The sequence below is a fragment of the Egretta garzetta genome, unplaced genomic scaffold (genome assembly GCF_000687185.1).
Source record: "Egretta garzetta isolate BGI_Z169 unplaced genomic scaffold, ASM68718v1 scaffold80, whole genome shotgun sequence".
Classification (NCBI taxonomy): Eukaryota; Metazoa; Chordata; class Aves; order Pelecaniformes; family Ardeidae; genus Egretta; species Egretta garzetta.
In genome coordinates, this window is record NW_009258214.1 from 72929 (window position 1) to 83091 (window position 10163).

General features: G+C 59.3%; 1 protein-coding gene across 1 annotated transcript; it reads left to right on the forward strand.

The window, feature by feature from the left end:
* Nucleotides 1–4803: 4803 nt before the first annotated feature.
* Nucleotides 4804–9672, forward strand: LOC104123752 (scavenger receptor cysteine-rich type 1 protein M130). The gene is made up of 7 exons (XM_035889401.1): nt 4804–5152; nt 6492–6800; nt 7041–7346; nt 7801–7938; nt 8642–8737; nt 9156–9239; nt 9458–9672. Exons 1-7 carry the CDS (start codon nt 4804–4806, stop codon nt 9670–9672), a joined length of 1497 nt encoding a protein of 498 aa, XP_035745294.1.
* The last annotated feature ends 491 nt before the right edge of the window (nt 9673–10163 follow it).

A 10163-nucleotide genomic window follows, 5' to 3' on the forward strand; every position in this document is an offset into this window, starting at 1 on the left:
ACTTGCAGCCGAGGAAGACAAGCGTACCCTGGGCTGCATCTCAAGAAGCACGGCCAGCAGGTCAAGGGAGGGGATTCTGCCCCATTACTCGGCTCTCATGAGACCCCACCTGCAGTTCTGTGTTCACCTCTGGGACACCCAACATAAGAAGGACATGGACCTGCTGGACTGAGTCCAGGCGAGGGCCATGAAGATGATCAGAGGGCTGGAGTACCTCTGCTATGAAGACAAGCTGGGAGAATTGGGGCTGTTCACCCTGGAGAAGAGAAGGCTGTGAAGACACCTTATAGCAGCCTCCCAGCACCTGAAGGGGACCTACAAGGAAGCTGGAGAGGGACTTGTTACAAGGGCAGGGAGTAACAGGCCAAGGGGTAATGGCGTTAAACTGAAAGATGGTCGGTTGAGGTTAGGTAGAAGGAAGAAATTCTTCACTTGGAGGGTTCTGAGGCAATGGAACACATTGCCCAGAGAAGTTGTGGATGCCCTATCCCTGGAAGTGATCCAGGCCAGGTTGGATGGGGCCTTGAGCCACCTGATCTAGTGGAAGGTGTCCCATGGCAGGGGGGGTTGGATCGAGATGATCTTTACGGTCCCTTCCAAGCCAAACCATTCCCTGATTCTCTGATATGAGCTGAAAAGTCCAGATGACCCTCTGAGAAGTGGCACCTGTAGTTTCTTGAGGGCACACCCACTGTGTGACTGGCAAAGTCACTTTCCTCTCATTGTCTCCACATGTATTTTGTTAAAGCTGTGACTCAATACAGTTTGCTTCTGGTTTCCTGCTTTTCTCTCAGTTTCCCAATTAACAACGTCCCCGATCAGATCACCCACCTGGAAGAAACCCTCTCACCCACCTTAATCTATGAGTGTGTCTGACCAGCTTGGTTCCCATCACCGCCTCCCTTAGCATTGGCCGCTCAGGTTTGTGTCCCTCTGGATTCTTGCCTATGGCCTCCTCCTTTCCTCATTATTTTATTCTCCAGTGTTTCAGTGAAACAGGTCCTTGAGCAGATGCCTTTCCAGGAGCAGACCCTCTCCTTCCACACACCCGCACACAGCTTTGGCTGGGGGCCATGCACGAGAGCAAACCATTGATCACACCAGGGCCCATGCAGAAGGTCCCCCCCACCCAGAGCAAGCGATCTTTCTGTGACGGTGTCGGGTGGTGAGCACAGGCAGAGTGAGGGGAGCTGCAGGTTTCCCAGGGGGAGAAGCTCAGCCTAAGTGCCCCGCCAGCTCCAGCAGGGACGGTGTTTCGTGTCAGCCCAACCCCCCTGTGCTTTGCCAGAGAGTCCCCCAGCTGGGCTGGAGATGGGAGGGACCTGGGGGCTCTCCCAGCTCTGGTGGCCCAGCTCTGCCTGGGGGGTTTGTCCCTGCCCAGGGACCTTCCCGGTTCCTGCTGGGATCCCTGCCCTGGCTGAGGCCAGGAGCACCGGCATCGCTGCGAGGGGAGGCAGGGGGGGACAGGTGCCCCGCTCACCCGCTTCCAGTGGAAGCCCCGCCCCCTCCCAGCACCCGCAGGAAGTCACTCTCCTCTCCCAGCGACCTGCTCTGCTCTGATTGGCTTTACACAGGGGCACAGCCCACCTGGAAGTGCACACACAGGGGCTGCCATTTTGTGACAGGGGGCCGCCAGTCCAGGGCCAGGAGTTGCCATGTTGTTAAATATCATCCCGCTCTGTGATTGGCTGATGGCCACTGCTTGACACTGTTGTACCCGCCTGTTCTCAGGCAGCCCCGGTGGTTGGCTGGCAGGAGTGGCTGCCATTCCAATGTCCCAGGGCCTGTCACAAAGGAAGCCCCCTCTCATTTCCTACAGGGAGGCTGCCGCTTTGGATAGCCTCATTCCCCACGTCTTTTCATCCTGCCCTGTGATTGGCTGACAGCCATTTCGTGACACCTTCATACTCACACGTTCTCAGGAAGCACTTGCAATTGTCTGCCCATCTCCTTTGGTCCAGGAAGCCCTCACAAAGAGCAATATATTCGTTTATATAATATATATATATGTATAAATAAGTATACAAATATGTATTTCATTTATTTCTAAATAGGTACAGTATTTTAATAGATATACTTCAATATATGTATTTGTGCATAATTTTTTATATATCTGTAAACATTTATAAAGCTATAGAAAGTAAATACAGATAGCCATATAACCTTTTTTTAGTGCCTGAGAAGCTGGTAGGCAAGGATTAAGCACCTCTCTTGCAGAGATGTCTGCAAGGTCATTTGTGACTAATTAGCTCATCAGCCAGGAAGAGGCCCATGGGCTGTGTAAGTGCTTGTGAAGTCCCTGCTGCCCCAATATCCGATAGGCCAGGAGCAGGGCCATGGCTTGTGTAGGTTGTTGTGGTGTCACTGGTGCCTGAGTAGAGGATAGGTTAGGAGTAGAACAACAGCTTGTGTAGGTGTTTGGGGAGGTGTTCGGTCATTGGTGTCCCAATACCTGATAGGCCAGAAGCAGGCCCATGGCAGGTTTAGATGTTGTGATATCACATGTGGCTGAGTGGGGGATTGGCCAGGAGTATGCACATGGCTTGTGTACGAGCTTGTGACTTCATGGGTGCCAGAATAGCTTCTAGGACAAGAGCAGGGACATGGCTTGCATGGGTGCTCTGATGTCATCAAAAGGATATTTAGACCCCACCCAAGTATGGGTTTTTAGAAGAAGCAGCAGCAGCAGAAGCCCATACACAGCACAGACACACACCCGTGTGATAGTGTGAGTTCTGAGCAGAGAGCGATGGCAGTAGGAGAGGTGTGAGGTCACCGTCACTGTAGCTCCTGAGCACCCAGTGGTGTCTGCAGGAGGGTGTGAGGTCCCTGTCAGTATAACTCACAGTCACAGCTATGGCATGAGGAAGGTGTGAGGTCACGTCAGCGACGTCACCATGTGGCTGTGGGGCTGGGTGTAGAGTGGCCATGTGCATCCGAGGGGCATGGTGGGGGATGGGAGGTGCTCGTCCCTGTGACTGTGAGGCTGAAGGAGCAGCCCCTGCAGGTCTGGCTGGAGCAGTGGGGGTGGGGGTGGCTTGGGGGCATGGCAGGGATGTGCCTGGGCGCGGTGCCAGGAGGAAACCACAGAGTGCCTGCCCGGGCACGGCGGGGGGAGCGCAGCGAGTGCTGACAGGTCACGTGGTCTGTGGTTTGTGCACCTGCAGGCTCCAGCTCCCGATGCGCCCGTGGGGAATAATGGCCCCTGGGTGAGAGGCTAAGAGTCAGGGAGACGTCTGAGCCTCTGGGCTGTATGTCTGCTGCCAGAACAGGGACATGTCGCAGCTCTGGATCCTGCGAGGGACCCCCTGGCGGGCTCTCCAGGGATGGAGGGGCCAGACAGCACTCCTAGGATGGAGCTCTTCCCCTGGCCAGGGAGCTTTCCCAGGTGCTGCTCCCGGCACAGTGGGGTCTCTAGCAGGGCCAGGGGCTGTGTTCTTCCCATCCTGACACAGACCCCGGGGCAGCCCCAGCTCCTTCCTTCCCACGCCTCGCTGCTGGCTGGACACTCACACCTTGTGTTCTTGGATGCGCCCACTGCAGAAGATGCTCAGCGCTCCCAGTCCCTGCAGCAGGGTGCAAGGGCTGACAGACCCATTTCCTCTCCACACTTGGCTTTTCCTGTGACAATCCCCCACTGCAGTGACCGTGACACCCACAGCAGGACATCTATATGATCTATATGCCTCATATATGGTCATGAACAGCGCTGGAGATGTTCATTGGAGGGCTGGGCTCTGCCAGAGGGGAGATGGCTCCTGATAACGACCAAGAAGGTGCTGCTGCTTCGATTGGCTCCTGCAGCTGGCTTGGCATCTGCAGAGGTATATTACCCTCCCATCGGCGTTGTTCCCATCACTGCCCAGGAGCCGTGGCAGAGACTGGGGCGCAGCAGGGCTGTGCCAGCAGGGACGGAGACTCAGGATGGGGCTGGAGGGGCTCCTGTCCCCTCGAGCACTGTGGCTGCTCCTCTGGGTGCAGCTGTGCAGGGGTAAGTGCCGATTCCCTTCTCTCACAGCCCAGGGCCAGTGAGTTCCAGTGGGGTCATTGGGATCCCTTGGGGTTTCTTTCCAGGTTCCACTGCGATGAGGCTCAGAAGGTGCTCAGCTCCATGGATCTTCTGCCCTTCCCCATGCATCTCTGTGTTTAAGGCAGCATTTCTGGCTGCATTTCTAGACACCGCCACCCTGGGGTACCCTTTTAGCAGCTATTGTTCCCCAGTTGTGTGCCCCTGAGGTGGGCAGTGGCCCAAGTGGTGACGGCAGCACTCAGCGATGGCCAGGGCAGAGGCAATGTCCAGGGTGCCCTGGTGGGTTTGTGTGCTGCTCAGTGCCCCAGGATCCAGGGTCCCCCCGACCCCAGGAAGGCAGTTGGTGCCCCACAGAGAGAAAGGGACTGAGCTGTCTGCACCCACAGGTGGCAGAGAAGTTTCCTTTCTGGGGGCCCTGGTCAAGCAGAGGGGCTGGGCAGGTGCCTGAGGCGCAGGAGGGGACATGGGTTGGATGGACGCTGAGGGCCTGGTGCTTTCCAGGGTGCACTTGCCTGGGGAGGAGATGGTGCCCTGTGCATGGCCTGGGGGCCTGGTGTGTGGGTGGGCATGGGCAGAAGCGGTTGGAGTGGGAGGAGGTGCCAATGCCTGTCAGGTGGTGAATGGCCCAGCAGGGCCAGAGTTGGCATCCCAAACCTGCACAGCCCCTGGGGAAAGGACAGACCACCACACTTCCCCAGGGACAACTCAGAGAGGAGAGGGCTCCCACCCTGGTGCTGTGACTCGACTCCCAGGCCTGCAGGCTGGTGCTCGGCATGCTCCTAACTGGTCCTGTGTTGCTGTTTGAAGGATCTATGGAGGTGAGGCTGAAGGATGGCGGTGGGCGCTGTGCTGGGAGAGTGGAGGTGAAACATGAGGACCAGTGGGGGACCGTATTTGGTGGCTACTGGAACATGGAAGATGCTGCAGTGGTTTGTAAGCAGCTGGGCTGTGGGTCTGCTCTTGAAGCTCCTCAGTACGGACACTTTGGGTCAGGATCTGGCCGCACATGGCTGTCTGATGCTGGCTGTCGTGGCACCGAGTCTGCCCTGTCTGACTGTGCACACGGTGGATGGGGTAAATACACATGGGATCACAGATTTGATGCTGGAGTGAAGTGTTCAGGTAAGGGTCAGCCCATTCCCCACCTTTGAGTCCAGGGTGTGGGGAGGGAACTGGCTGTGCTCTCAGGAAGCAATAAGCGGAAGCCAGAGCAGGGCCCAGGGTGGCTGGTTGCACTGCTGAGCTGGGACATCTGTTGCTGGTTTCACAGTCTCTGAGGAAAGCCCCGTGAGAGCCCACCCTGGGTGTGTACACACTTCCTGGCCCTTGTGGTGGCTCAGCCGACCCTCCCTTGGTGCCTGGGGCTCAGATGAAAGCCCCTCCCTGACCCTTGGTCTCTCTTGGCTCCCATCTTTCTCATCCCATTCAGGCAGGGCCTGCCTGTCATTGCCAGGAGCCAGGTCCCACCACTCCAGAGGCACTGAGAGCTGCTCACGTGGGCACCCACAGCCCCAGGGAAGGGCGCAGAGTGGCTGGGGATATTTGGGTGGTGCCACCTGGCAGGCAGGAGTCCCTCAGCCTCAGCACAGAGACTGCTGAAAGGGGAAAAGCACTGGCCGTGGGCAGAGGAGCAGGGTGGCACACAGCCCCCCATTCCTCTGCCAGGGTCACCCACCAGAGCCAGCACATGTGGACATGGCCCTGTGCTGTCAGTGCTGAGCCACTGCCCAGCCTCTCCTGCCTACCCCAGCCCCTGGCTGCCCTGTGCCATGGGGGCTTTGCCAGCCCTCGCCCTGTCCTTGCTTCCTGTCCTTGCACTGGGAGCTGGTGTCAGACCAGGGCTGCTCCTCTGCCTGCTCCCCTGCCCTCGGCCTGGCCCTTCATGGGGATGGGCATGCCTGGCAGTGCACTCTGGCCCCAGCTGAAGACCACCTCCCCGTTCAGGTGCCAGACTGGGGGGGCTGCTACAGACTCCCACTGTAGATAGAGCTGTGCCATGCCCATACCCTGGGATGTGTTCCACTTAACAGCAGCGTCCCACCAGCCCCAGACTACCTGGAGAGCAGGCTATGGTTCTGGAAGTCCCCAGGGGTCCCTTGGCCTGGCCCTGAGCTCAGCAGGCAGAGCAGGCTGCAGGAGCCAACAGTGCCTGGGCCAGTATCCCTCTGGCCTGGGTGGTGCTGTGCCTGTGGCTGGTGCCAGGAAGCCCAGGCTGTCTCTCCAGGATGGCAGCACTTTGTCTGAGCAGGGCCTGGGCCTAGGATTTGGGAGAGAAGCAAACCCCAAAGTGCTGTGATGATGCAAGAGGAGCAACAGGGGGTCCCTAGTGTGTTTGTGCCATTGGGAGCTGCTGGGGTGCTTGTGGGGCTCTTTGCCGATGGCCTTCTTGGGGATGATGTGGGATGTAGTCAGGGCACTGCCAGAAGGCTCTGGGAACTCACAGGGGTCTTTGGTTCTTCAGGATTTGTCCAGCTGGTCGGAGGGGACAGCCGTTGCTCAGGACGTGTGGAGATCCATGATGGGGACCAGTGGAAAACTGTCTGTGACTCAGACTTTGGTCCCAAAGCTGCCAACGTCGTCTGCAGGGACCTGCAGTGTGGCGCAGCCCTGTTCGTCCGTGGGGCAGCTCCCTTTGGAGAAGGGGTTGGTCCCATCTGGGACAGAGAGCTGCAGTGTGCGGGGAATGAATCCTTCCTAATGTTCTGCCCAAGGGGATCCCCCAGAGACCAGCCTTGCACGCGTGCGAATGCTGTCAGTGTCACCTGCACACGTAAGGACTCTGGGTGTGGTGGTAGACACAAGGGGTATGCTGGGGACAAGGGAAGAAGGGCAGGGGTGTGCTGTGCTGGGTGTGAGGACAGAAGGGGTGATGTGGTTGTCTGCAGCCTTCAAATGGTGCAGAAGGAGGAGAATGGCCGGCTCTCACCCTTTTGGCCTCTCCTTCAGCTCCCAAGGGAGGGAGAGCACAAGTCCACGCTTTCTCATCCTTCTCTGTCCCCAGAGTACACAGGGTTCAGGCTGGTGAATGGCAGCACGGCATGTGAGGGGAGGGTGGAGGTCGAGGTGCTGGGGACCTGGGGCACCCTCTGTGCCTCCCACTGGGATCTCTCAGATGCGCACGTTCTCTGTCATCACCTCAACTGCGGCTTTGCTGAGTCCATTCCCAGAGGAGGGCATTTTGGGAGAGGAATAGGACCTGTCTGGAGAGACTCATTTCACTGTGATGGGACTGAAACCCACCTGGGACAGTGCCCCATGACAGCCCTGGGGGCCTCGCCGTGCTCCCATGAGAACAATGCTGCTGTCATTTGCTCAGGTGAGTGCTGGGAAAACGCTGGGTGAACTCCATTTGCCCCTTGGGTGTGCCATGGCCATTCAAAGCAGGGGACCCCATGGCAGAAGCAGGGTGAATTTCTCCCTGGAGAAACCCTGGAGAAAATTCTGCAGAAGGAGGAGAATGGAAGGACAAATCCCCAAGAAGGTAACCTGTCCTCCCCACCAGCGCTGGGTCTTCTTGGGGCCAGCAGTGACCCAGAACTGGAGAGAAGGGGCTCCGGGCCAGGGTGTGAAACTCCCAGGAGGGGGCACTGGGATTGCAGTGGGGGGAGCACTGGGGAGGGCTGTCATTCTTCCAGCAAGGTGGGAGCTTCCTCATCACTCAGCCCCTGGGGTCCCCTGCCCCCTGGGGTAATGGGGGTCAGGACTGGGGCGTCCCAGCCCCACACTTCTGCCAGGCCTTCTGCTGCCCTTTCTGTGCTCCTGCCATGCAGATCCCACACGGGGCCGTACAACTGGCAGCGGGAGACTCTCACTGCCCATCATCATGTGCATCATCCTGGGGGCCCTTGTCTGCCTTCTCCTGGCCCTCCTGTCCGGGCAAGTGCGAAGCGCCAGGGCTGGGCACAGAGGTGGGTCCCGGAGAAAGATGTCTCCTGTCAAGGCCAGGGCTGCTGTGACGTGTCAAGGAGTGGCCGAGGCAGAGCTGGGGGGACAAGAGTGTGTGCTGCCTGCTGTCCCCTGTCCCGCCTCATTGACTGCCTGACCACAGGCCACCAGCAGCAAAGGGAGGAGAGAGTCCAGGCCTGGCGGGAGATAGGGCCAGGGCAAGGAGAGAAATGGCAGAGCTGGGCTGGGGGAGATGGGAGCTGAGGGGAGACAGACGAGGACATCACCCAGCAGCACTCGGGCAGCTCTGGAGGTGGGTCTGGGTCAGGGGAGATGCCAGGAGGAGGAGTGTGGGGCAGCAGGGTCCTTGCCCATGGTTTCAGGCCCCCAGGATGTTCTTCTGTCCAAGCCTGAGCTCCCCCCAGGAGGGCAGGGGCCATGTTATGGATGCCTGGGGAAGAGAGGGGGCAGCTGCAGGGGGAGAGGAAAGGTGGGATCTGCTCCCGGCTCAGCACGAGGGACCTGACCCAGGGGCCAGAGGGGCACGGGGGCTGTTTCTGAGGGGACAGTGCCAGGGTCTCGCAGCCCCAGACCATCTCCATGGGGACATTGCCCTCACGGAGGCAGTGGGAGCGGGGACCAGACAGGGGGGCAAAGCTGGGGCAGCAGAGCGGGATCCTGTCCCCTCTCTGCTTGACTCTGTGCCAGCCCTGCCCCTGTCCACAGGCTCTGGGAGAGACTGGGAGCCCTTCCCTGAAGCCGTCTATGAGGAGATCAGGTACAGCCCGGCATGGGGGAAGCAGGAAAGGTTCAGTGGCTCAGGTGAGTGTGGGTCCCTCGTGGGGGGCACATGTGCCAGGCTCTTCCCCCTCACCCCCACCCATGGCTGAGCCCCTGCAGTCCCCTGGCCCATGCTCCCTGCAGCGCTGGGGCTGTGGGGAGAGCAGCCAGGTCCTGGGCCCAAGAGAGGAGCTTCCTCCCCACCACTTCTTCCCATCCCAGCCCCTCTCTGGTCTGTCCCTGCACTCCTGGGTGGCACCTGAAGGGTTAGGAAAAGAGCTGTCCCATGGCAGTTCTGGGAGCCCTTGGGAGACAGAGTTTGTCCCAGGGGAGCAGGCTGAATCCTGAGCCCTCCTCCCCACTCAGCTCTGGCTCTGTGGGTCCCCCGTCCCCAGCAGCACTGACCACAAGCCTTCTTAGCAGAGCGCACTCCCATAACACCTGCTGCGCCTCCCACCAGGCTCCTGTTCTGAGGGAACCCTGACCAAGCTGCAGCCCTGCCCTGGGGACAGCAAGGAGGAGGATGGTCCGGGACCAGCACCAGGTAATAGGGCATGGGAAGGAGTCTCTCTCTCCTCCCTGCAGGCATGTGGAGAACAGTGGTGGCACTGAGTGCCACCATCGGAGGTGCGGAGGATACAGCAGGGGGTCTCCTGTGCTGCTGCCAACACCAGTGTCTGAGCCCCATGTCCCTGCACATCCACCCAAACTCTGCTCTGCCAATGTAATTTATCAGTGTCATCAGCTCCCGTCTCCTTTCAGATTTCCCTGTCCTGCCCAGGGGTGACCCAGCGGATGGCTATGATGATGCCAGGGAGGTTTCTGAGCCTGGCAAGGATCCTGCCTCTGGGCAGGGAGACTTCGAAATGCCCAGGGCATCAGAAGAGGCAGCAGGAGCCAGGAATGGCCCCGGAGGGATGGTGCTGCTGGTTTATGAGGTGCCATCCCTGGTGTGGGATGAATCACTGCTGTCCTGAGGGCCCAACCTCCTAGGGTGGAGCAACATGCCCCAGGAGTTTTTCCTGGGGGTCTGGGGGTGGGAGAGGGAGCTGACCAAGTCAGGACTGGTGAGGGAAGGGAGGAGGGTGATGTACAGAGCAGGAGGGGCACCCCTTGGGGTGAACGTGCCATGGCCTGCCTTGCTGCTTGCAGGGGCAAACCTGCACTCCCAGAGAAGTGCTGGGGGCCCTGGGGATGAGGGAGATGCCTGGTGTCTGTCCCCAGAGAGCACAGGCTATGACGATGCTGAAGAGGTATCTCTGGCACATCCCCCAGAGGACACAAAGGCTGGGACACTGGAGCTCAGCGCACACCAGTCCCGGAGCCCCAGGACAGGACAGCCCAGCCCTGCTGTGCAGCTGGGGGCAGCCAGGAGGGAGGAGAGGGCTGTGCAGCTGGGAGAGCCCTGAGCACCAGGGAACCCTCTCCCTTCTCCCATGGGCAGCACAAACAGCCTGGCATTTCCTCC

What these genes read in the sequence shown, in the direction of transcription:
- LOC104123752 (XM_035889401.1), top strand. Translation starts at nt 4,804, where the DNA reads ATGCTCCTAACTGGTCCTGTGTTGCTGTTTGAAGGATCTATGGAGGTG. An exon ending in CGCCAGGGCTGGGCACAGAG is followed by an intron (nt 7,939 to 8,641) that starts GTGGGTCCCGGA and finishes CCCTGTCCACAG; the next exon opens with GCTCTGGGAGAGACTGGGAG. An exon ending in TGGTCCGGGACCAGCACCAG is followed by an intron (nt 9,240 to 9,457) that starts GTAATAGGGCAT and finishes GTCTCCTTTCAG; the next exon opens with ATTTCCCTGTCCTGCCCAGG.